The sequence below is a fragment of the Canis lupus genome, chromosome 29 (genome assembly GCF_011100685.1).
Source record: "Canis lupus familiaris isolate Mischka breed German Shepherd chromosome 29, alternate assembly UU_Cfam_GSD_1.0, whole genome shotgun sequence".
Lineage (NCBI taxonomy): Eukaryota > Metazoa > Chordata > Mammalia > Carnivora > Canidae > Canis > Canis lupus.
The window spans coordinates 37,307,608-37,334,725 of NC_049250.1; the positions used below are offsets into that span (position 1 = coordinate 37,307,608).

The window sequence follows — 27,118 nt, forward strand, 5'->3', positions numbered from 1 at the left end:
GTATTTTGTTTCAGTTAGCTGTATATTCATGTTCTTTAAAATAATATGTAAATCTCAATATCCTATTTGAAAACAATAAAATATTTACACAGATTAAAAAAAAATCCTGTAAACAAGGATAAGGTTTACTATGCAGATTTAAGTTGCTCCTCCATTGATAAGACTCTTTTGTGACTTAAGAGTCATCCTTTCCTTTTTGGTACAGATAGGGAGACAACTTACAAGTGGAGATTTCCTTTATGAATGTTAATTTCCCTCACAAAAGGGTAACTTATTCTGTCTTCAGAGCTTCCTTGTGTCTGCTGTTTCTCAAAATAATAAACTGAGGATAATCCTTATGTGTCAAAGAGGCTTATTTTGGGGTGGCATATTCTGAACTCCCACAATATAATGCTGTATACTAAATAACATTAATGTTTTATAATGACAATATTCCTACCCTCAATTTTCTTAATCTTAAAGACTAAATATTAGTTTAACATAGAAGTACAATAATTTCTTTATCTAACTGCTGATGTTGAGGTGGTTTACGGTCTTTTGCTATTATGCACAGCTTCATGAGTATCTTTGTTATTTGTATTATCTGCGTCACTAATTATTTCATTTGGATAGATTCCTAGTAATGGAATTCCGGATCAAAGGGGTATACAATTTTTGCCAAATTTCAATCCGAAAAGTTGTGCTAATGAATATTGCACTCTTACCGTATCACTGTCAACTCAATTATTACTACTTTTAAAATTTGCCATTTGGGTTTGTGAAAGTAGTATTATTTATCTGCTTAAATGTGTGTTTTTCTGAGTAGGTAATAAAGATTGGCAACACGGAGCTGGAAGCTGGTTCTGAATTTTTGTTATTTAGGTGATATCCTGCTCAATGATTCATTCATTTTTAAGAGAGCTTAAAACTAAAACAAGAACACTGGAACTGAGCCTGGAGGCAATATAATCCAAGCTCCAGATCAAACAAAAGCAGACCAAAGTAGCTATAAGCCATCAGGTGACTGGTCCAGTTAAGACTTTTGGTGACACCGGGTCTACACAACAGAACCACATCAGCACTAGGTTCTGTCTTGACCTCCTTGAATGGTGTGCTCATCTGTGCTCATGAAGTGTAAGGAAATATGAGTGGGGTACAAATTAGCCTTTCCAGTCATATTCACACGCACAAATAATCCTCCCTCCTTTTTCTAGTTCTCTTAAAAGAAGCAAGGTAGCCTGATAGGGGAATGTTTCCCTCGTGGCAACATGCATAAAATGCTACATTAAACTGATTTGCGTATGATTTCCCCCCCATTTTGCTTTCTTGCGAGGAAAACTGCAAGTTACTTAATCTTTACCTTGTCTATCAAATACTGTGTGGCTTTTGGAGGTGAGGGGTTAAGGTCTCACAATGAAATAGAATCAGATTTTAAAATATTTATAGATGACTGACTTTAAACTCACATTATTCAGTCGGTGGAAGTTGCTATGCTTTGTGCTGGTGGAAAATGAAAAAACTTGCTCTTGCTTTTCAGTGTCACAGAGTCCTGCATTGTTTAGGCTGCTAGGTTGGAATAGTGCTTTGATTCTTTGCCAGGATTTCAAAATGATTGCTAATTTTTTAATGTCAAAAATTGTGGTGATCTGAGCTTTAGATTAAGAAATAAATTTTGCATCATGCATAGGTTACACTGGGTTATTTGCGAAGTGAGCTTTGGTGTAGTTAGGCTGAAGGATCTGATGATGATAATGTAAACCTGAACTTGGCCCTGGATCATGGGGGCGGGGGGGTGGGGAGGGTATGTGTGTGTGTATGAAGGAGCAGAGCTGAGCTCAGCACTGAGGTAGAGAATAGAGGACAAAATGGAGGCCTTGGTCATCAGGTTGGAGAACCCAGGGAAGAGTGAATTGACACATTTTGGGATTTTTCACTTTAAAAAAAATTTTTGTTTTGATTTTTCGCTTTTTGACTGTGTTTTCTACTTCTGAGCTTTCACAACTGTTATATCCTTTTCAAAAGCTACTCAGGCTAATGAGAGATAAAGAATATGTAGCTGATTATCTTTGGAACATTAATTAATATCTAGACTATTTGAGACACTTGCACAATGAGCCAGTAACCACTCCTACTTTTCCCAGCTGGAATAGTCATTTTTCTTAAAAGAATTCAAGTTTGGCTGACCGAAATGTCTATTGATTAATTTCGATAGTAGCAATCCTCACTATCAACTGGAGGGGAAACACAGCCTTCTGCGTTTGTCTTGTTCTGAGGTCACTGTAGGTTCGGGTCTCTCCTTTCTTCCACTGGGATGATTTCTTCAGGGTCTACTACCTGGGGGGATGCCTGATTCTGTGCATCTAATTCTGTGCATCGAGAGAATCTAATTATCTGGTTTGAATATCTAAAACCTCCATCCTTTTGGTTGCTCTGGGGTGGTGGGTGCCCTTGCCTCAGCAGAACATTTTAAGAGAGCAGTTTGAATCAAGGTGGTGGCATCTGCTTGGTTTTGCCCTGTCAGTTTATTGAACAGACCCCTGATAGGTCTTAAGAAATAGATGCTCCCTAATGCTTCTCCCCTTTCGACATCTGGCATTTAGATCACATGCCACCAATGCCGGGGGCTTAGATCAAGTACTTGGGCCGCTGCTTCTTTTCTAGCTGAAAACTTAACGAGCTCCACCAGATGAGGGCTCTCCCAAGAGTGTTAAAGCCTGCTAAAGCTTTCAGCTGTGTGTCCTTTGAGTGCCTCTCTCAGAATTTCTAGAGTCTTCATATGCAGATAGATCCCCAGGAACACTGTCCGGATGGGCCTCCATTCCCAAGAAAAGTGGATAAAATTAGGCCAAATTCATCTTTTCATTTCGCTTTCCCATATCCCTTCACACATCATGTTTTACTTTTCCCTTTGTTCTGCAGGTTTTATCTCTGTATTAATATGCTTCTAATGAATTTTAAATGATGGCCATTTCTCAATGACCTTTGAAGTATTGCACATTCTTTTTTAGTTACTTATTAGGTAAAAATCAGTTTTTTTTCCTCTGAGTTGACTTCTACCTCTGGTGATTTTATTAGGGCTCATACAGTCAGGTAGACACTAATTGATCTGTCTTTTCCTTGGAAGAGTGAAAAGGAGAAAGAACTTTAGAATCTTAGAAGCTCAGATTCAGATCATAACCTTGACCTTGATCAAATGACCAAGTCTCTCTGACTTCTGGTTGCCTGTTCCGTAAATTGGTGATAATTATACCCACTGGGATTCATTTCTTGCATGAAATGCCTAGAATATAATAAGTGTTCATTACAAAGAAGACATTATCTTTGTACTAGTAATGCATAGTTGGATATAACAAATTTAAGATTTTTAAAAGTTTTACCTATGTAAGAGATACTTTTATCTATTAATAATAATAGAATAGCAATAAGTGCTTTTCCTGTAATCTCTGGAGGACTCCATCAGATAAACAAAGCTAAACAGTAAAAGTTAGACTTCTTTTTTGCAACTTAGAAAGATGACTTCAAACTTTATAAAAGTTAAAAAAATAACCATATCTGCTATTAGTACGAGCTAGTCATCAGAATTAAAGAAATGCTATGTTTTTTAGTTTATTTTTATTTAAAGATATTTCCATCTATTCAGCTCACCACCTCCAACAGTTAAAAACTCGCTTAATAAATTATAAGCAGCGCTGGAATACATTTCACACTGAGCAGAAGCAATAACAGTACAAAGGTCACTTCTGTCTTGGGATCTGGCTCACTTATTCCTGTCATTCTCAGGATTCAAATATTTGACTGATAGTTGGTTCCCCACACAGATAAGAGGGAAAAGTTTAGTTCTTCTCTAGAATAATTTATTTTAAAATTGAGAAATGATGATGTATCTTTTATTAGAAAGGATGTTTCCCCAAAAGGCACAATAAAAATTACAAAAATTCCTAGTTCCTATTAGCACATGTGGGTTTCTTTGAGATGGCGCCAGCCTGTAGCAACATATGATAAATTTGGCGAAGTTAGTTTCACTGGCACGACTTTATGAGTAGTGTTCTAAATAATTATGTACAGTTCTGTACATTAAACCCAAGAGCACAAGGCAAGCTTGGCAATATAGTCAACTACCCTTCTTGGAAGTTTTTATTTCCTTCCTTAAATATGAGGAGTTTCAGGACTGAAGAACAGTTTCATCCCCACCCCCATCCCTCAAGTACTAGCAAGATTTTTCTAGTTTGGATATATCCCTGAAGGCAGCAAAGCAGGAACCGAGAATGTTAATAAAAAGGCATAGGGACGTCAGAAAGAAATCAGAGCCAATGAAACATTTTTTTTTTTAAATAGAGAATGAGATCACAATTAAATATGTACAAATGAGGTTTATGTGTGGGGAATAAATCTACTTTGAAGACCTAGGCCCTCTGGGAATTCTGAATCAAGAACACGCTTTGGTGGTTTGTGAAAGCCTATGTTTTCTCTGCAGTCATTGTGACATGTCTATTGTGAATTGCAGGGATGTTCAATATACCCTGAAAAATGGACAGAATAAATTGAAGGAGGGAGGAAAGGAATGTTCATCTGCAGCTTGATTCAATCAGTGATGCTTGGGATAGAAAATGTGGCAGGTTTAATTTGGATACGGAACAATTATATGGGAATTTGTAACAAAGGTTACTTTAAAATTCTAAATCAGAGGGCAAATATTTTTGCAACTCAACCATCTTGGGTTAAGCTCTCTCTATCCCCCACAATTCACTGAAAAATGCAGCGCTACAGAATCCATGCTCAGTAATTCAAATTAAACTGAATTCTAAACAAGGGATGGCCGGATGCCACCTAGGCCATGGCGAGCTTGGTTGTACGTGTTGTGAGTTTCGTGTGCTGTGTTGTTTCTGGTGTTTAACACTCCGTACTTCCCCTCGTTCACATTTCGGTTGCAGACTTAATTTATCTCTTAAAGCAATAGTGAATGGATTTATTCCCAGTGCGAGAAGCACTTATTGATCAGAAGTTTGCATATAATTATGTGAAAAATAATAGAATGTTGTTTTTTTCGATCTTTTGAAGTTTTGTGTGCATTCATGAAAATATAGCCTAGAGTTATGCTTTCAGCTTTTCCTGTATTTCTCTTGTTTATCTGTTTGCACTATTTTAGTAAGTAGAGGGATTTGAAGAGTTTGAAAAATACCGATCCTAAAATGTTTAATGATATGATATGTAGACAAAGTTTATAGGAGACACCAAATTCTTAAGAACAGAGAGAACTAGTACCAACATCAATTTTGGAGGGATTGGAAATGGCTTTAGGGATCTCTAAGTGGAATCTATATCTGCTTAGAGGTGGGATTCAAATATAATGAGGTTGAAAGTGAGTTGGGGCAGGGAGAGGGCATGTCTGGGCAATTGTAGCTCATGTTTAAAGGCCCCAAGGATGGGAAAGCTGCCTAAAAGAACAAAAGCCAGGGCTGACAGCAGACTTCAACCTCCCCATCTGCTGGATGGGAGAGTTGGACTATGTGTGAGGCTTCAAAACTAGAAATATTTTTTAAAAAGATTTTATTTATGAGAGAAAGAGAGAGAGAGAGAGATAGAATGGACATGAGCAGGGGTGAGGGACAGAGAGAAAGGAAGAAGTACACTCCCTGCTGAGCAGGATCCTGGGATCATGACCTGAGCCAAAGGCTGATTCTTAATCTATTGAGCCACTCTGGTGCCCCCAAACCAGAAATCTTCAACAGATTGATGGGGAGATTTGAGGAACAACACATGGCTGGGAAGAGATTAGTATCCATGCATCCTTGATTCAAGAACCACTAGAATAGATTTCATCAGCAAATATTAACTGACTGCCTCTTAGGCACTGAGGATGTGGTTGAGAAATAATAGCCCTGTTCCCATGGAGTTTTATTGAAATACTGAGGAGGGCATGAAATAGGGCAGGAGGAGATGGATTGATGAATAAGATCATCCCAGATAATGTTAATAAAGGAAGCCAGGTTGTATAATTGAAGGCGGGTAATGGGACAGAGCAAAGGAGGAATGACAATACTGACTTTATATTAATTGGGAAATTAAATGAGTCACTGCACATAAGATAGCCTAGTGCCTAGACCTGTTAGGTCCCCTACTCTTCTAGAGAGTGATGATACTGAAACAGGTTCTCCCATACTTCATACAAGCTGCTCAAGGTAGCGAAAATTCATCTCTGTTCAGGGTGGAGAGACAGAGTTGAGGTGAATGCACCGTATGGATGCAAGGAGACTTTAACCAAACATGAATATGTCAAGAAAAAACAGTCACGCTCCCTGTACTCATAGCTTTGAGAATCAAGTTAGAAGGCTTTGTTGCTTGCCACCCATGATTGAAGATGCGGGGCTGGGAGCAAGAAGGGTGGGTTTGCCTGAGAAGCAGCCGGGGGCCACCAGACCCCACTGCTAACAACCAGAATCAAAGACTACATGCTCTCCTCAAAGGGGCAGTATCTCCACTCCATCTTCCAAGGTCAACAGAAAGCCCCGGAGAACTTTGGAACAATTATTTGCTGGACTAAAAGAAGTGAATAGTGAGGGAGGCATTGGTAAAATGTGTTGGTCTAGGGTTCAGGGAACCTGTGTCACTGTCCCGACTCTGTCACTCACAAGCCAGGTCACCTGGGTTAAGTCACTAGTCTTTGGATCCTCGATTTCTACCTCTGTAGAATGAGTGTGTTCAACTACTTGATTTCTGATGCCTTTTGGGCTCAGAAGAAGACAAGTGTCTTCTAAATATTGCCTTTGTTAGGCATTTTTCGGGAGATCCTGACCATAGCTGTCCACCATACCTGTTTATCTGGGATAGATGCTTACAATAGCTGGCTTCTCTCTTAATGGGACTAATCATTTAGTGACTGTTACTTAAAGTTTTCTGCTTATTTCACTTTGTATTTTAAAAATATTTCTTAGTTAACTTGAAGAAGGGGAAATTTCCTTGGGTATAAATGAAATTCCAAAGGCAAAAAGTCTGAGCCACCTATACCCTCTGTGTTAGTTTGCTGGGGCTGCTGTAACAAATGGCCACAGGCTAGATGGATCCAACAATGGTAATGGATTTTCTCACAGTTCTGGAGGCTGAATATCAATCATCCAGGTGCCAGCACAGGGGTGAGGGTAGAGGGGTTGGTTTCCTCTGGGGCCTCTCTCCTTGGCTTGCAGATGGCCACCCTCCTGTCCCTTCACGTCGTCTTCCTTCTGTGTGTGCATATCCCTGGTGTCTCTCTGTATGTCCTGGTTTCCTCTTTTTATAAGGACACCAGTCAGATTGGATTAGGGCCACTCTAATGGCCTCATTTTAATTTAATTACCTCTTTAAAGGCCCTCTCTCCAAATATAATCACATTATGAGGTGGTAGGGGTTAGAGCCTCAGTGTATGAATTTTAGGGGAAGACAGTGAAGCCCATAAGACCCACTTTGAGTTGTCTCAGCAATGAGAAGCATTTGACTTGGTAACTACATTAGTGTCCTGTGGCTACTGTTACAAATTACCAGAAACCTGGTGACTTAACACATGGAAATTTGTTCTCACATGGTCTCTCACATTTCTCTCTCCATTTCTGGAGTCCAGATGTCCAAAATCAAGGTATTAGCAGGCTCATGATCCCTCTGGAGGTCCTAGGGGAATCCTTTGTTGTCTTCTAGCTTCTGGTGGCTCTGGTCACTCCTTGGCTTGTGGCCACATCCACCTAATTGTGCCTCTATTACCACAAAGCCTTCTGCTCTGCGTTCATGTCTTCTCCTCTGTCTCTTGTAAGTGTATTTGTTGGATTTTAGACAAATGTCTGTGCACAGATGATGTCATGTGTGTTTTTAGACCACAGTCTGAATGCATGGTAGCAAGCATTTGTGAATTTAGGAATTTTTGTTTAGAGATATTCCTGGTTTGTGGTTGATGACAGACTCAAAGTCATATATTGGGAATCAAGACTTGTAGATTACAGATTATACTTTATACCTACTATAAAGTAGCATGCTGACAGATTTATTAAGGCTTGCTGATTGCACTATCACTCTGTTGTTTCTCTAGTGACACATAAAGTGATATATGATGGATTCTAAATACAGAAATAGCTCAGGAATGATAAATAATAATACTAAAGGGTTTATATATTCTTTTTGGCATAGAAATATATGTTAGCATATTTCATGTGGTCCATTTATAGTTCAGAATTATACTCATCATTGCTGCTAAAGAATTGTCAATGATAGAATTATATACTTAAACATACTAAAATCATTTTTTTTTCTGTCATGGAGATTTCATTATAGCAAAACCTAGAGTACTCAGAATGCTGGTGGAAAGGATATTTTGGTTGATAGATTTTTCTAGTTAATGGAGTATTGGGCAGAAAATCCGTTTAATTTTTAATATTTGTTAATATTTCTAAACATTTAGGGCAGCCCGGGTGGCTCAGTGGTTCAGCGCCACCTTCAGCCCAGGGCGTGATCCTGGAGACCCGGGATTGAGTCCCACGTCAGACTCCCTGCATGGAGCCTGCTTCTCCCTCTGCCTGTGTCTCTGTCTCTGTCTCTCTCTCTCTCTGTCTCTCTCATGAATAAATAAATAAAATCTTAAAAAAAATTTCTAAACATTTAGGATCTTTCTCTTTGCCTTGTGATGTTGGACAAAATGGACATAATTTAAATTTTTTCTTCATGCACAGGTATTTCTAGGCAGGGCCTTGTTTAGGACTTCAGTAATAGTTATGCAATGAGAAACTACTGAATGGTTATGACCCCAGAAACTATTGAAAGGGTGCGACCTTCTTTGGTTTTTTTTTCCTTAACTAAATCCTGAATATGAGTTTTTTTCAAATTAATTTATTTATTTGACAGAGAGAGAGAAAGAGAGAAGCAGGGGGAGCAGGAGTGAGAGAGAGAGATAGAGAAGCAGGCTCCTCACTGAGCAGGGAGGCCATTGCAGGGCTTGACCTCAAGACCCTGAGCATGACCTGAGCTGAAAACAGATGCTTAACTGACTGACCCACCCAGGTGCCCCAGAATGAGTTTTTTTGGCTTTGGCTTTTGCTTCATTCTTATAAAAGTAGAGTTACTAAAAATCTGATTATTTAGATCAAATAGAAGATATAAAAATCGATTACTTGAAATTTATCGCAATAGTAGCTTTAATATTTAGCTCAAGGCCTTACACATAATAAAACCTCAATAAACATGTTGAGTGAATTAATAAATGATAACTACAAATCCCATTAATATGATACAGCTCAAGTATTGATACTGAGAAAAGAAGAGTCTGGGTCTGCATCTCTTCATCATTTTGCTTATTCAAGGTAAAATCTCTTATTTACAGATTTATGATTATTTTTACTACATTAGTAAATTACTAATTTTTACTACATTAGTCAATTACTACATTATTACATTAGACCTACATTAGACCTACATGCTACATTTATTCATCTAGCAATATTTGTTGAGTGTCTATCTGCCAGACACTATTCTAGAAGTTGAGAAACCATCAGTTTAAAAAAAAAAAAACAACACTTAAGATTGGCCAACTCAGATAAGAGCACATTATATAAATAAATGTGTGTGTGTGTGTAAATGTCTATAAAGTGCCTCAGAAAAGTCTCCTCTGTAAAGAAAATAATAAGAACCAATTTATGTATTATGAATAGGCTACCTTTATTCTTTGAAGTATCTCAAAATACACTTATCGACATTTTTCATTTTATGTCAAGTTATAGTAAATGGTCAATTTAAGGAGCTAGTGTTTGGTTTCAAAATGAACTAAACTCCTATTTTATTAAGCACGTTGGTCAGTTCTGATGAAAGAGTTTATTTGTCCACACACACATAAGCTGTCTTTGCTCTCCTGAGGTCTGAGAAGTGAAAGATGATCTTCAAGAGGAATTTGTATCTACCGACGTTCAGTGTGTGACAAGATTCTCAAGATGACTGGATTTCTATGAGAAATGTTAGCGTGTGCTTAGGATGCCTAGACCTGCCTTGGGCAAGCATATGTAGATAATGTGTTTGTATGTGCGTGCATGTGTGTTTGTAGCCCTGTCCCCGTTCCTATCTCTGTCCCCATATGCCACTGGTTGCCTGCAATGTGACTTTAGCTGTGACTTCTCTACACGGGTCCGCACGACAGTCATTAGGATGATGCTCCTCATCAGCCTGTTTTTCCATTGTGTTCCTCATGCTGCTTGTAACAGGCCTTTGCCAACCCCTGTGTTCTTCTGGAGCAATTTGTGAGATGTGCTTTGCTCTACAAGTTGTTGTTTAACCCAGACAGACAATAAAAACCCTGGGGGACTTTTCTCATTCCTTTCATTCCGGGGTGGTCATTTTTATTACTACAAACACATGTTCTCAAAAATGCACATTAGAGCAAATTTGGTATGGCTTGGGAGTTTAGCAGATTTCCCGCCTTTCTTAATACAGGCACTTTCATGGCATACTTTTAATACCATGGATAAAACAGAAGGAATAATCCTGTGGGTGCTTTAAAACATTTGAATGTTTGCATTTTTTCTTGACAAATAATCTGAATGATATTCTCATTTTTGTCCTTAAATCATCAGAAAGCTATGTATTTGAACAAAATCTTCTTGACAGTCCTCTAACAACCCCATCCTCCCATAGAATATATTTCCCTGAGTAGCATTGTGGATTTTAGTCCCTGGCTTTGAGTAAGGGATGACTATGAAAAATGGAACTTGCACCTTCACTTGCTATAGGAATCCTGTGAACAATTATCATCCACAATGTAGAGAGACAGAAAGAAAAAAAAAATAAAGTCTGTACCTCAGATAACTATGATACTGTAGTACCTAATTTTCTTTCCAGGTAGGGTGGCATAAAATATAATATTGTGCAGAGGATAACAGCTAAAGCTGTTCTGATCCCTAATTATTCTTTAATGTATCTGATACACAAGTAGTGGGATTTTTTTTTCTTTTTTTTCTTTTCTCTTTTTTTTTTTTTGTCGTTTTGTTTTTAAGCTGTTGTGGACAAAAGGAATTCTGGATTACTTATATTGTACCCTGATGCCTTTCACTTAGTGAGGCTCCATTTTAACTTTTATTTTATTTGTTTGTTTGAAAGAGTTACAGTGTTAATGATAACATTTAACACCTACAATTCAGGTTCAGATAGCCTGATGCACCTCCTTACACCCTCAGGAATATGTCTGTTCCTGATCTCTGGACCAGACGGGTTGAGTCCTTTGACTAGGAAACCTACTGAGCAGAATTTTAGGAAATACTAAGGAACATAGTGTATGTGAGCTCTTTTAATCCAATGTGCATATAATATTTGGATCCAGTATTTTTATTGTGGTCAAATTATATTCGAGATACTAAAAAGAGAGGTCAGATAATGCCAACAAGTTGGGCTGCTATAAGAATAGCTTGTGAGCTGGAGTCAAAACTAGTTTTTATCACCTGAAATGACTTGAAGAATCTGTTGCGGACAAAGAGAAATGAGCCTGTAAAAATCAGAGTCAGCATGATCCAGCAGAAGGAGGAGTTAAGGGACATGTTGAAGAAAAGCATTTAAGGCCTATTTAAAACCTTTAAAATTATACAAGTGATATATCTTCGCAAGAGAGAATTTGGAAGATACAGATACATGCAAATATCTCCTTATGCAGAACTCTTAACTTTCCAGATACATCCATAGATATTTAAAGTACGTGTGCATGTTTGATCCTGGAGTTTGAGGAGGAGCCCCTAGTCCCCTTATTGCTAATAGTGATGAATCGGCATGTAGGTAGTGAGTTTTAGCATCTCTGCCCTTTGAAGGACCCAGAAGTCATTCTCTCGAGCAGTGTCCTTATGTAGGAAGGAGAGAACACGGAGTTTAGTGGAAGAATTAAGGACAAAGCAGTTTTGTACATGCAAACGAATTGTAGCTTGCTCTGCACCAGCACTGACCATACTTTATGCCCCACCTTTCCACTCCCCACCTCTTAACGTATTTTTGCGAAACATCACTGAGTTCATTTGGAGGATGACCCTGCGTTTTGTTTATATGTTTCCTCATCACTGTAGATCTATGCATATGTCTTTGAAAACATCAAATCTGTCCGACTAGAAGCCCTGCTGTTATCCTTGCTGAGCATTGTGGTGCTTGTTCTGGTTAAAGAGCTGAATGAACAGTTTAAAAGGAAAATTAAAGTTGTTCTTCCTGTCGATTTAGTTTTGGTAAGTATGAAATCAATATTTAGCATTGTGCCTTACAATGCTTGCCAGTGGTTGGGGTAACCTGCCGAGGCTCACTATATTGTCTGCAGTAACCCACAGCTATTCCTGTCTCTCATTAAAGGAAGGCTAATTTTGCGTGGCTATACATTAATGTAAGAACAGGAAACATTTTGAGTCAATAATTTTAAAAAGGAGGCACACGTGTTTTCAATTTACACAGCATTTCTCATATGCTTGTAATTTTTTTTACATAAATAATAGAACATATAGCTTAAGATTTTAAATAAGGAGATATTTCTAAGGGTGAGACTCAAAAGATTTCTGGAATGATTCTCCCTGAAGCAATAAAAAGCGATATCACATGCTATTGATGTAGCATCTATATGATATCCATACAAGTGTTATCAGTTGACAAATGTCCATTAATGATTGGTAGAGTTATTAACACTTTTTTTACGGACCTAATTTTGCTTTATTGAAAGGATATTCATGATTTTCAGTGGCCAAGGCTGGTTCTCTAAGATACTTTTTGTTGCTATACCTGGCAAAGCAGTGAATTATACTTTGCATTAAGGTTTATGGATTATGCATTAAAAAACACATTTTGAAGTTTTAAGAGCCTCTAATGGGAACTCTTAATTAAACAAAGCATTAAGTTGAAAATGTAATGTTAACACAACCACAGTCTATGAACTTGTCATTAATTGGCTTTGGTTTTTTTAATGGTCTTTGTGTTTCACAGGTACAGAACAAGTGGTGTCTAAATAATTTTACCTCTTCGCATAATCATTCATATTGCTGAAATGGTACAGGTTTACATAAATGTATAAGGCCAGAATATTGGAAACTGAGGACTATGACTTGTTTTTGTAGAACTAAGATGGATGGCCTCTCTCCATAGCTAGGCCATGGATGATTCCATACTCCTGATAATTTATGGAGATCCATGTAACATATGTGACCTATATAATGGGTGTGTAATTGTGTGTATTTCAAATAGTCCATAAAAGTGGAAGGTACTCTGATTTTTAGTAGTTTTCACAGCAACCACTGTGACCCATACCATTTTGTTCCAAAGTCCCATAGGTATTAAGAAATCCTATTATATCTCGGGAAGCTTTGCTATATAAGTTGCATGAAACTGAAAATTAAAAACAACCTTAGGTAACAAGGCCCTTAAGCTGGTAATAAAAAAAATTACTTATTTAATGCAAAAATAGTAAGAATTATCCTTTATCCTTATAAAAAAAGAAGAGGTATTTCTTACATAAAGTTGCCCCCAACATTTGCAAGATCCAAGGTAAAAATATGAATGCAGGTCACAATACTTAAAAATTATAGATCAAAATGTTAAATAAAACACAGTTCTAGGGTGGCTGGGGGGTTCAGTTGGTTAAGCAGTTAGGTGTTTGACTCTTTTTTTTTTTTTAAGATATTATTTATTTATTCATGAGAGACACAGATAGAGAGAGGCAGAAACACAGGCAGAGGGAGAAGCAGGCTCCATTTAGGAAGCCCGATGTGGGACTCGATCCCGGGTCTGCAGGATCACGCCCTGGGCTGCAGGCAGGCATTAAACCACTGAGCCACCCGGGCTGCCCAGATGTTTGACTCTTGATTTCAACTCAGGTCATGATCTCAGGTTGTGTGACCAAGCCTTGCATCGGGCTCTGCGCAGGGTGTGGATCCTCCCTAAGATTCTCTCTCTCTCTCTCCCTCTACCCTCCCTTACTTGAGTTCTCTCTGTCTCTAAAAAAATCCCAAAACAAAATGAACAAAAACCCCAAAGACTAAAAATCAAAAAAACAAAAGCAGGTTCTGTTTTCCTATTTTGACTAAAACATCTTAATGATTACCTTGAAAGGTCACCCCTTTGAGTTCTGTCAGAATGAGGCAGCATTGGGAGAGCCAGCTCTGTGGCCTGCCCCTTCTCTTCCTACTCCAGCTCTGGCCCACTAACAAGGGGATTCATATGTATATGTGTGGCTAGTCCCGTGTCAGTATCCAAGCTCCAAACATATCCCCACCCCACTCTTCCATCACCAAAACAATCCCGTGGCCTTTTCATGGGCCACACTGGGAGGATGAACCTGAGGAGAAGGCTTGGGGCCATTTGTGTAGGAAATCGTAGATTCCTGAGTGTCCAAGGTATGGTCCAGAAAGATGAGTATGGGTGAGTTGGGCACATCCCGTTACCCCATAAAGCTCTCATTTTATGAGCAGAGCTACTTGGAGGAGGGCCAGAGTAGAGCCCTCTAAAGCACTGGGCCTGCCTGGACCTGGACAACAGGGGATCCAGTGCTGGCCCTAGACACACATATAATATTAAAGTAATATTGAAGACGGACCAATGACTCAGCTGATAAAGGAAGTGTCAAAGAAATACAGTGTGGAAATAAGACATTGTCTGAAAGCCAATTCAGTGGCTTAGAGTACTTAATTTTAATATTGGCTATAGGTATTAATGAACATTATGTTTTCTTCCATTTTCAATAAGGAACCAATATTTTGTGGCTATCGTATATTTTCTTTTAGAGCTCACAGTATTTTCTGACCTGATGTAAATATCTCATGGAAATTATTTGCAGGGATCCCTGGGTGGCGCAGCGGTTTGGCGCCTGCCTTTGGCCCAGGGCGCGATCCTGGAGACCCGGGATCGAATCCCACGTCGGGCTCCCGGTGCATGGAGCCTGCTTCTCCCTCTGCCTGTGTCTCCGCCTCTCTCTCTCTCTCTCTCTGTGTGACTATCATAAATAAAAAAAAAAAAAAAAAAAAGAAATTATTTGCAATTAAAATTTTTAATCATCTTGGTAATTTTTGAGTATGTTAATACTCCCGATTCTAATCTAATAGCCTGAATTCTTAACTACAACTATCTTCATCAGAAAATACTATTGTATCCCATTATTTATTAAGTTAACAGTATAACCTGTATATTTTTGTTGCCTTTTTAAAGAAAATTCTCAAGGCTGCTTTGCTTTTTAAGTCTATTTGATGTTTGAAAACCCTCTACAGATTCAGTTAAATATCATCACAGAGAACAGAAATACACAGATAGGAAAACTCCCTATAAAATAATATTATTGGTCATCAATTGTTAAATGTGTCTTAATTTGCTAGTGTAACTTTGTTATACCTTTTTTCTGGCCATTCACATGGCAAATTTGTACTTTAAATAGAAAATCGGTACGTCTCTTTTTAACAACAACGTATAGTGTAGAAGTAGTTCCAAACTAATACCAAACTGATGCCATAGCCATGCAAAATTTCTAGTACCTACTAAAATTATCAGAAGAATGAAAAGAGAATGTGAAAGTGGCTGGAAAACATGGAGAGTGGCATGGCTAGGATAACAGACTGAACTGGGTTCTGAACATACATTTTCCAAGGTGATTATGTATACAGGCAGAGAATACCTGGCCTTGCTTATCATAGGTCACATAACAGAGTGTAGGGCACCTGAGACTCCGCAGAGGTAATTTTAAAAACAGTCAATCCAGCATGTTACTAACTAGTGTATTTTACTTTAAGAAATCGTAAAAGCTCAAAATGCAAAATTATTTAAGGAAACTGTAAATCATCATTGGTTACTAACCTATATAGGTGTATTAATGCAATAACTCGAACTCTTGAAAAGCTGGTGTTGGGGAGGGAAATCGTGCTGTGTTATAAAGCATTCCTTCATGTCTGGAAAGACAACTATTTAGGTTGTGTGTGGTATCTGTACACACATATGTGCATTCCCATATTCTGCATTGCACCCCTTCAAAATCAGTCATAATTGGATTGACACATCGAGAAGGATATTAGAAAAGCCATGTTATTGGGATGCCATTTGATTTTTGAGACTGCAAATCAAGTGCTCTCAAGTTTCAGAGGCATTTTTTTTAAATTTTTAAAATTTTCTTAATTTTTAAATGTCTGTGCAACTTTACTCTTGACAATCATGGACACATGAACAATGTTTACATTTAGAAATAGTTTCAAGGTGTTTGAGAGGCTAGTTAATAATCTTCTTTTTCTTTTTTTTTCAAATGGAACACAGATTATTGCTGCATCATTTGCTTGTTACTGTACCAATATGGAAATCACATATGGATTAGAAGTAGTTGGTCATATTCCAAAAGGGTAATGTCTTTTTCTTTCTTTTTTGTTTGTTTGTTTTTGATGGAGGAAAGGACTTGGGGTAGGCGGCTATGAATTTCGTTTTTTTCAAAGGTCCTCTATTGGATAAAATTCTAATTAACTTCTATTTGAAAATTATAGAGACAAATAATATACATATAGAGAAAAAGTAACTTCTTAAACTGTTTGCCTGTTAGTAGGGAAGTTGGTAATGATTTTATACAGCGTTGCTTCAGGTAAAAGATTTGGAAGTTATTTACAAAGATATTATTTGGGAAAAAACAGAGGGTTTGAATTTCTAAATTATAGTCATGCTCTGCCTGGGATTTGTTGTTCCCTATTCCACTCACATATTCTTATGACTATTTTTATTTCACTTAGAACATAGTAAAAGCACACAAGCATCATCTGAAATAGAAACCCCATAGGCCTGGGTGGTGTATAATGGTGAGAGAGGGTGGGAGTAGAGAAGAGGGTATGGTTTCTTACAGTCTTCTCCTGGACACTAAGAGGAAGGTTAACAAGAAATGTTCACCCTAAAAGGGCAAAATATTGAGCCAAATATAGCCTGAAAGAACACAAAGACATCTTAGGGAAGAGAAAGGTGCCGTAGGGTTATTCCCTCTTAATGGGCTGTATATTCACCAATATTTATAAGTATGGGCAAAGTTAACAGTTGTTTAGTCCTCTATACTTTTATCTTCCAGTCCCAAACTTTGCTTTCTAATTACATTAAAATGGAGGAACCGTAGAAAAATTCTCAGGGTTAAAAAGATAATTAAAAATAAATCCTGTCTTTAGCCTTTATGTAGATGCAGGCTAATGGTGATTATTTGAATCAACTTGGGTTTTCTGCAAGGTTCTCCACTTTTCCACCTCAAAAGTAAAATTATTATTTCTTTCTAAGTCAGCTCATTGTTATTAATAATTAAGCAAGGTCAATTTTTATGAAACGGAAGTTCTTATACAATGAAAGGGCAGACTCACATTGAGGTACCTTAGGGCCTGTAATGTTACAAATCAATTTCTTTTGGGTATAAACTTTTCTAAGTGGGTAAAAGAGATCATGCATCTCCCCAACAGGCTTTAATTCTCCTTTGAGTGGCCTTTCCAGACCCATTCTCTGAAGGAACCATTGAAAGAGTGTGGCATTGAAAAGAGACAGTGAACCCCAGCTCTACCATTCACTTTGTGATTTAGATGCATTACCTAAACTTTCTTAAAACTCCACAATGGAGTGCATTGAATGGCGCTCGGTGTGGGGTCCTGTGGACAATTAAATGCAACAGCTAATTGAGAGGGCTGAACGTTCTACTCTCTTGCAAGATATTAAGTCAACATGATTTATCTTCCTTTTTTTCTTCTACTTTTTCCCCAGAGGGATTTTTTCATTTGTTTTTTGGAGGAGAAGTAAGTCCTCCAAAGCATCATCAGGGATAAGTAAACAATGATACCTTGGCTCAAGTGGTTTTCAAAAGACAAGGAGACAGTGGCTGGGTGTTAGTTGAAAAAAATATTTTAAACGCTTCTTTACAACTGGGGAACTATATTTTGCAACAGAGGGTAGGTAGAATTTTTTAAACATGTTTTTCTTGACATATGTGATACATAGTTAAGTGTACCATGAAAGGATTGAGTTAAAAACATAATTAAAACGATGAACTCAATGGCAAATTTAGGGATTAGCTCAAGATTGTAGCTCACATCAAACCATTGTTTGCATACAACACTGTAGTACTCAGAGTGGGAAATATAGTCTTTAACGCTTTGCCAATTAAATATTTGGAAAGGTTAGAATGCAAGAACACTCCAGATTTGTTTTTGTTCTGATACAGGAAATTTTTGTTGAGTCAGAGTTTCTCTAGTGTAACCTAAATTCCCTGGGCGCAAATGCCAATGGATGCATGGAGCCGTCGCTTTGGCGACGATCCTTGTGATTTTTCTGCTAAATAATATTGAAAACAAAGGGCATCTAACAGCAAGGCTTCTTGGTTTTCACAAGAGTGTTTCACTTTTTCTGTGTGAACTTCATAGCCATTACCGCAGTTGAATTCATTTGCAAGTTGTTACAGAAATTACAGGGAAGTTGATGACTTCAGTATGGTCTTTCTTTCCACAGAATCCCTCCACCTCGAGCTCCCCCCATGAATGTCCTCTCTGCAGTAATCACTGAAGCTTTTGGAGTGGCACTCGTCGGCTATGTGGCCTCCCTGGCTCTTGCTCAAGGATCTGCCAAAAAATACAAATACCCAGTTGATGACAACCAGGTGGAGTAGGCCCCAGCCCCTGTCCAAGGGCTGTTGTATCATGGTCCTCGTGCACTCTCAGATCTGGAGCATGTTGAACTTCTGAAAAATATAATTTCCTAAGTGTATAGCAAGAATGGGTAGAACAGAACAAAAATCTCTAAAACATTCATAGACGGCTGAAAAGCCTAGCCTTCATGGGTTGGTTGATAATATACATTTTTCCCCCCTAGGGAGAGAGATATCTTGATGTCCTTTTTGATTTTAGGATAGAATCTACATATATTATCATTGCATGCTGACTTTTAAAAATCATGGATTTCAAAGTAAAAATAACACCAACGTTACTTATTCTTGCTAGTAAAAACTAAAGGGCACAAGGGCTTATTCTGAGAATACCAAACAATGAAAATTTTACTGATCATATTTCTGAATCTACTTCTGCTAGTCTCTTCTTTCAAGCCTCATGGCCGTACGTTCCTGCATAGGTCTGCAGAGGCAGCTGTGGGATGGCGTATTACCCGTGTCTAAAATCACACTCTGACTCCAGTGGCCCTTAGTTTTTCTGTGCCCCAGTTTTGTCGTCTGTAAAAAAAACAGATTTATTCATTTAACGGATGTGTATTGAGCTCTACCAAGTACTGGGCAGTGGCCTAGGAACAAGGGATGCAATGGTATACAGCACAGACCATGTTGTTCCTCATCCCAAACGCTCCCAGTAGCAGGGTTTGCAGGTGAAATGCCTCTTTTCCAAGGCTTATAGGGCCCTCCATGACCTGCCACCATCACTTTCCTCCCTGATCCATTTCCCTTTATCCATTTCCCTTTATACTCTGTTTTAATCACACTTATGCCTTCCTTTTCCTTGGACCCATTAATCATATCTCTGGTCAGGACATTTGTACCTGCTGCTCCCCTTGCTAGGAACTTCATCCCTTCAGATATCTGCATACCTCTTTTGTTCAAATGTTCCCTTCTCAGGGAGGCCTTCCTTGGTAAACTGAAATCCTAAACTCCAGATTTTTCCACTCCCTTCTCTGCTTTGCTTTTTGTGTTAATCTTGCTTACTGTCAGCATTCCCTCACTAGAGTGCCAGCTCTCTGAGGGTGTGGATATTTATCTGTTTTGTTTACTGGCAACAGCAGAAGCAGGAAAACATTAGGAGGCTTTTGCAATAATCCAGGTGATACTTGATGCCTGGGACTGAGTTGTAGCAATGCAAGAGACGAGAAGTAGACAGATTCGGATTGGATGTGGGTGCCATCTGGGAAAAGGGGAAGGAGTCAAAAATATCTCTAATTCTTTGGTCTAAGCAATTGGAACTTGAGGTGGGGAAGAATGTGGGATCAGTTGGGGATCATAAAGAGCAACAGCATGATTTGGTTAAGTTTGGGATACCCGTCAGCCATCCAAATGGAGATCCTAAGTAGCAGGTTGGCCATATGAGTCTAATGTGCAGAAGATTGATCCAGACTACAGATGTAAATTTGAGAGTTGTCAATGTATAATCTGGATAACTAAGATCAGAGAGAAAAGTGGTCCAATATCTGTGATTGGTCAGAGGAGGAGGAACCATAAAGGAAACTGAGAAGTAGGGGCCAGGGAGGTAGGAGGAAGACAGGAGGGTGTGGGGTCCTAGAAGGACCTAGAAGGAACCTTTAAGGAGGAGGAACTGAGCAGCTATGTTCAAGGCCAGTTTTAGGCCAGAGAAGTAGGAAACCACCGCTAGATTTAGCATTGTGGAAACCATTGGTGGAGTGGTGGGTATGGTGGGGAACTTTCCTACAAGGTGGTTATGAGCATTAAATGCTTAGAACAGTTTCTGGCTTGTTGTAAGCACTCAAAAAAAAAAAAAAAGTTAGCTATTTTATTTTTATTGTTTAAGTCACAACAAATGCGGAGAACAGAAATTGAATACAAACGAGCCTCATCCTTTGACAAGATGTCCCCGTGGTCTCCAAAAGTTGATTGTGGAATAAGTAATGATGTATTCTCCTATTATCAATCTTGTAGGAATTTTTGGCCCATGGCCTCAGCAATGTGATTCCTTCCTTTTTCTTCTGCATACCAAGTGCTGCTGCCATGGGAAGGACTGCTGGCCTGTACAGCACAGGGGCAAAGACGCAGGTAACTTCATCGTTCAGAATGGACCAGAGAACCGCTGGTGACTCTCCTTTTTGGAAAGGGGGGATGTTGAGCTTCTCTCTAAAGTCCTGAAAGTATTTTCACTTCTTCAACGGTTTTCTAACTCGTTTCGAGAAAATCTCATTCTCTCTCTCTCCCTCTCTTTCTTGTGAATGATCCTTCCAGAAGCCCAGGGACTCAGGGAGCAGACAGGAATCAGACTCGCGGCCTGTTATTGTTGGCAACCTTTGAATCAAGCTCCCTCTAGTGGCGATGCTGATTTTGTGTTTTGCTAATTAACCAACTTGAAAATTTTCCATTTGTGTTCATTTAAGTAAAATGAAATCAGCTATATGCAGAATCCGTCCTTGATGGGGAAATTTCGTTCAGTAGGGATGTACAAGTATATAAACAAGTGATAAGTCATCTGTGCACATTTTAGGTCAAAGGCACATTTATATATTTTTAGGAACTTCTATCAGTTCAGCATTTGTTGAGCACCTGCTGTGTACCAGTTATTATGCTGGGTACCAGGAGGCAGACAATGTTTATAAGACAGATGTTGTTTTGATGATGATGATGATAATGGGAGTGTTGGTGGAAGCATATATTGAGTTAGGTGCCAGGCGTTGCATGTCATACTTGTTATATAAATAAATTCATTTACCCTTTAGGCAACTCTGAAGGAGGTATAATTATTATCCTCAGTTTCCACATGAGAGAGTTGAGGAAAGAAGGTAAAAATAACTTACCCAGGTCACAGAGTTTGTGAGTGGCAGAGCAGGGATTTGAACCCAGGTAGATTGACCTCAAATCTTGCACTTTTTCAAGGACTGTTTCATATAAGAAAATTTATGCAGATGCTACTGTAAGGAATTAACAGCTAACCACTATTAAAACAGTTCATGACATTGGCGTTGAATGTGTATTTATAACACATTTTTTGTGATGATTCAAACATTTATTAGGGGTCTGCCTCATGTTAAGTCTTTTTTGGGGGGTTATAGAAGAATAAATTTGAAAAAGATGGTTCTTGACCTTGGGGGCAAGTGGCAAGAGAAATACAGGTAAATGGAAATTCAAATACAGCATAAAAGTAACTAATAAAATTATTGATAAATGTACCATGGATCAGAGAGGAAGCAGCAACAAACTCAGAATGTATAATAATGCAAGAGGTAATTGTGGTAACTCATGAGGTAAGATGTGATGCTGTCATTCACCCTTGTTTTATGTGACATTTTGATTGGCTCTTATGAGGCTAGCGACTTCAAGCATAGGTTTATCATGTGCACGAGCGTGAACACTTACAAACTGTGCTCTCAAGTGTTTGGGGGCCAAATTCGAATGCTTAATGCATCGTGTACTCAAGTGTCATCCCCGACTCTGAAGACAGTTCTATCTATAAAATTCTAGGATTCTATAGTAGTTTCCACCTGATTTCTCACGATGCGGGAGTATATTTGATTTCCTCTCTTCATGTTCAGGCTAGATAAAGTAAGTAGCTAAAGGCATGGATTCCAGAGTCTGGGCTTGTGTTCTGGCTCCATGACTAGAAGTTGAGTGACTTAATACAAATAACTTGACCTTTCTAGCCTCACCAGACTTGGCTGGTCAAGTATTTGTTATAGAGATTAGATGAGTTAATCCGTGCTTATTAAGCCCAAAGCCTGAGCACTCAATACATACTCCTTCAGTGTTAACAGTTGTCATTGATTGCATTATTAGTATCATTAAATATTTTATTGTAATAAAACCTTTCCAGAACCTTTTGTTTAACATTCAGTAGTAAAACATCCTGGTTTGATTGGAATGCAGTAAGGCAGTTTCTATTCCAAGTTGCCCCTCCAACTTGCTGAGGATGTTGAACGGGTTAGCATCTTCATCCATCACACAGGCAAGAGAAGGTTGGAATAGAATCCGTGAGATGTCTTCCACCTGGGGGTTTCACACCTGGAGTTTCCTTTAGGCATTCACTACTTTTCCAATGACTATTTTAGTAATAATAAAACTGCCTCATTAATCTTCATAACTTTAAATATTGAATGTCTAAGGACACAGTACATTGAGAAAATGTAGTTATTTTTAAATCTTATATTTTTTTCATTTTAATTGGACATATATTTATTTGACTAATAGGGTAGGAATGACGAGGCACCTTTCTCTGTTCTGTGGGCCACATGTTTGAATGATAAGAGCACCAGAACTTTTCTAGTGACTTTCCAGAGTTATTTTCTGCATGGTATTTTATTCTAGACTTCAGATGAAATGAAAGAGATCCAACAAAACACAAGTTCAGAGACACAAAGCTCAGCAGGAGAGTATTTTCATGCTGTTCTGCTTGTCGAGATGGTCACTAATCTGTCCAACAATTCCCATTAAATTGCACAGAGAAGGAATCTGATTTAATGTGCATACCCAAATTGAGGATGCTTTCCCATGGTAGTCATTTTAGACCTTTAACATTGCAACTGTTATGTGGGTATAACTGATAATTGACATGACTTGAAGAAGGCACTTGGGCAAGCCAAGTCTTAAAAATTTTGCTTTAAATGGGCTATTTGTGAAACCAGTTTTCTGTGTGACAAGACTTCACAGAACAACCCCTTAAATGGCTCTGTCTCTTTTAGGAACTAGAATTATCTCCAGGAAATTAATCTAGAAGACCTAAAAACTCTTCCACATTTAGGCAACACATTTCTTTTCTTTTCTTTTTTTTTTTTTTTTAAAGATCTTATTTATTTATTTGAGAGAGAGAGCCTGTACACAGGAGAAAGGGGTGGAGAGAGGCAGAGGGAGAGGGAGAGAATCTCAAGCAGACTCTGCTGAGTGGGCAGCTCAGGCGGGGCTTGATCCCAGGACCCTGAGATCATGACCGGAGCTGAAATCAAGAGTCGGACCCTTAACTGACTGAGCCACCCAGTTATCCAGGAGGCCAATCCATTTCTATCCTCCACACATAGACACTCTTTTTTATGGTGATTCCCTGAAAAGACGCCATGCTGAGCATGGATATCTAGGAACGAGGAAGTCTCGGTGCTGCCTAGACACACAGCGCAATGAAGTCTTGCAGATCTTCCTTCCATCCTCCCCTCTGAGGAATGGTAATCATGGGAGGGAGCACAGCGTGCCCTGGCCCTCTCGCCTACTCGCTTCCCTTTGCTTCCAACAGAGTAGACACACTGGTGCTCTGCGGGCAGTTTGGGAGGCGTAACCGAACCATGAAGGATGAGAAGCAGCATCTGCTGCAGGCGAAGCTTGGTCACAGCCGGAAATGACAGCTGGCATGTTTTTCTGCAACACTGAGATTGCCTCTAGGTTCTAATTTGCCAAGTTATATTCTTTTATTCTTCCAAATTTGGCTTCTTGCTCCTGACTTCTTTAAAGCTTTTTAAATCTAGCCTTCGTGACCCAATATCCTCTCTCTCCTTCTGCCCTTTCCCACAACTTTTGCCCTTCTACCACCAAGCTGTGCATATAGTGAGCTCTTGGCTGACTTTGCCTTCTTTAGCCACTATTCAGGACGGAAATGGCTGGCATCTCACCCTTCCTCCAGTGGTCTATGTAGGTGTGCGTAACACTGATGCCTGCAGAGTCATATTTGTAAGCAACCTACAACATATACAATACATATAATGATGCAACAGGGAGAACATGTAGATCTCATTCTCCTTTTTGCAGAATTAACTCAATATGAATAGTTAGATTTTATTTTATTTTATTTTATTTTTTGAATAGTTAGATTTTAGACCAAAAAAAAAATGTCTCTAGCCCTTTTAATTAGTATAACATAGAAAGAGTTGAAAAATAGCAAAACACCTACACAGTGTTTGTCTTGTGCCTAACTAAGGGTGTGAACACTTTATTACTGGCTAACAACGTAAGCCAACAATATAAGGAGAGCACTTAATTGGCATTTGTTTTCTGAGGTTTGAAAAAGAGTAACAAGGAGGGCTCCTGGGTGGCCCAGTTGGTTGAGCATCCAACTCTTGGTTTTGGCTTGGGTCCTGATCTCGAGGTCATGAGATTGAGCCCTACATCAGGCGCTGCATTTAGCGCAGTCTGCTTGAGATTCTCTTTCGTTCTCTCTCTCCCTGTGTGCCCTCCTCCCACTCTCACTCTCTTTCAAATAAATAAATCTTTTTCTTAAAAAGGAGCAAGGTTCTCTCTTGTTTTGGTTGCAACTTGCCTTTAAAATGTCTCTCTCGAGGATATTATGTTGAGTGAAATGAGTCAATCAGAGAAAGGCAATGATATGGTTTCACTCATATGTGGAATATAAGAAACAGCACAGAGGGTCATAGAGGAAGGGAAGGAAAACTGAGTAGGAAGTCATCAGAGAGGGGGAGAAACCATGAGACACTCTTTTTTTTTTTTAATTTATTTATGATAGTCACAGAGAGAGAGAGAGAGGCAGAGACACAGGCAGAGGGAGAAGCAGGCTCCATGCACCGGGAGCCCAACGTGGGATTCGATCCCGGGTCTCCAGGATCGCGCCCTGGGCCAAAGACAGGCGCTAAACCGCTGCGCCACCCAGGGATCCCTCTTTCTGCAAACATACTTCACTTACTGAGCTATCTGAATTAATCCTATGATCTGTTCTCTGACCCTGGGCTTTCTCCAGCCTAGTGGAATGTCAGACATATCTTATTGTTTAAAAATTCTTATATAATATCACCAATTCTTCCTAAATGACCACCCTAAACAGTTTGGTATACTATGACATGTTTTATGAATGATTTTAGTCCCAAAGGACTTGTTTCCCACAGAAGGATATTTTTTCCCTCCCTTTATATGCTGGGGAGTGCTGGAGATGGGTTCCACTAAATATGAAAGAACCTGTGTCTACTTTCACTCAGTTTAATGGTTTTGAGTTCCATATATAATGTTGCATACATCAATAATCTCTTCTCTTTTTTTATTGCCGAGTAGTATTGCGTTGTATGATGTACCACAATTTGCTAATCTGTTCACCAGTTGGTGGACTTTTCAGTTACAGTTTTTTTTTAAAGATTTTATTTATTTATCCATGAAAGACACACGGAGAGAGAGAGAGAGAGAGACAGAGACGTAGGCAGAGGGAAAAGCAGGCTCCAGGCAGGGAGCCCGATGGGGGACTCGATCCCAAGACCGCAGATCATGCCCTGAGCCAGGGGCAGGTGCTCAACTGCTGAGCCACCCAGGCGTCCCCAGTTACAGTTTTTGGTGTTCATGAATAAAGCTGCTATAAATATTTACGTGTAGGTATTCGCATGGGCATATGTTTTCATTTCTCTTAGGTAGTTCTGGGACACATGTAAGTGTATGCACAATGTCCTAAGAAACTGTGAAGCTCCTTTCAAAGTGGTTGTACTATGCTGCATTGGTACCAGCAATGTCTGGGAACTCCAGTTGCTTTGAGTCCATGCCAACCCTTGATATTAATTGATTGTTTATATATTTATTTTTAATTTTAGCCATCCTATGAAATCCTGATTCCCTTTGCTATCTCCATAATGATATTCTGGGCATCTTTTTGGTCCTGTGAAAGCCCTCCTTTCTCTTATTGGGCGGACAGTTTGGCTAAACACTTTTACTAAGGCATGCATTTGCTTATGCGGAATCAGGTTCTCAAGTGGAGCAAAGCTAGGAGTCAGGTGTTCTGAATTGCCTTTTGTCAGCAGGTTGAGTTGGTTGGAACATGATACTAATGACCCTTCAGGATTAATGAAATTAAGTCTCCTTCACTGCAGAGACTGCTCCTATAATCCCATATAACTGCTTCATATTAGAACCCTTCCTAACAAAGAACTCCAAAGAGAGTAAGTGCTTCAGTGGAAATTTATCATCAGCAGAGAAAAACCCTAAGCTGCCTATTCAGTTATTATTCAAACATCTTGCTAGGAAATGAGGACAGTCAAGCTGAACAACAACAGGCTAACGGACTTTTAATTGAAATGTCACTTTCACTATTAAACAAAAAAAGTCATTGCCGTGATGTGTGATAAAAGTTGATGGTGTCCTATTTCTTTGTGTGGAATTGCTTTTCTCTCATCACTGACTTAATTTGATTGCACCAGTTTGTCAGCTGTCATGTTTGGGTTCCCTCAGCTGCAAAATATAGATAATGGTAGTCTATGCAATTTAACAATCATGCACCAACATTTGGTTTCTTATAATCAAGATGAACTAAGAATTTTATTTCCTCCTATAACTTTGGAATAATAAGAAAGTTCAAGGCTTTCTTTCTCATCTGTCTTGTATTTTACAGGTGGCTTGTTTAATATCTTGCATTCTTGTCCTGATAGTCATCTATGCAGTAGGACCTTTGCTTTACTGGCTGCCCATGGTACAGTAGTACTTTTTCATTATCTACTTCTTAATCTTACTTTTAATGAAATCATTGTATATTAAAATGTCTTAGAAGAGTAGCCTCAATGACCCTATGTCTGAAAACCATGTGACAGA

The 27,118-nt window shown here is 38.9% G+C and overlaps 1 protein-coding gene across 1 annotated transcript in view; it reads left to right on the forward strand.

Annotated features, from left to right (window-relative positions):
* Window positions 1–27,118, forward strand: part of SLC26A7 (solute carrier family 26 member 7) — a 113,887-nt gene that overhangs the window by 49,642 nt on the left and 37,127 nt on the right. Inside the window, exons 6-10 of the mRNA XM_038579731.1 lie at window positions 12,024–12,176; window positions 16,222–16,304; window positions 18,421–18,568; window positions 20,561–20,674; window positions 26,922–26,999. Of these exons, the coding sequence (XP_038435659.1) occupies window positions 12,024–12,176; window positions 16,222–16,304; window positions 18,421–18,568; window positions 20,561–20,674; window positions 26,922–26,999 (576 nt within the window). The remainder of the gene's footprint in view (window positions 1–12,023; window positions 12,177–16,221; window positions 16,305–18,420; window positions 18,569–20,560; window positions 20,675–26,921; window positions 27,000–27,118) is intronic.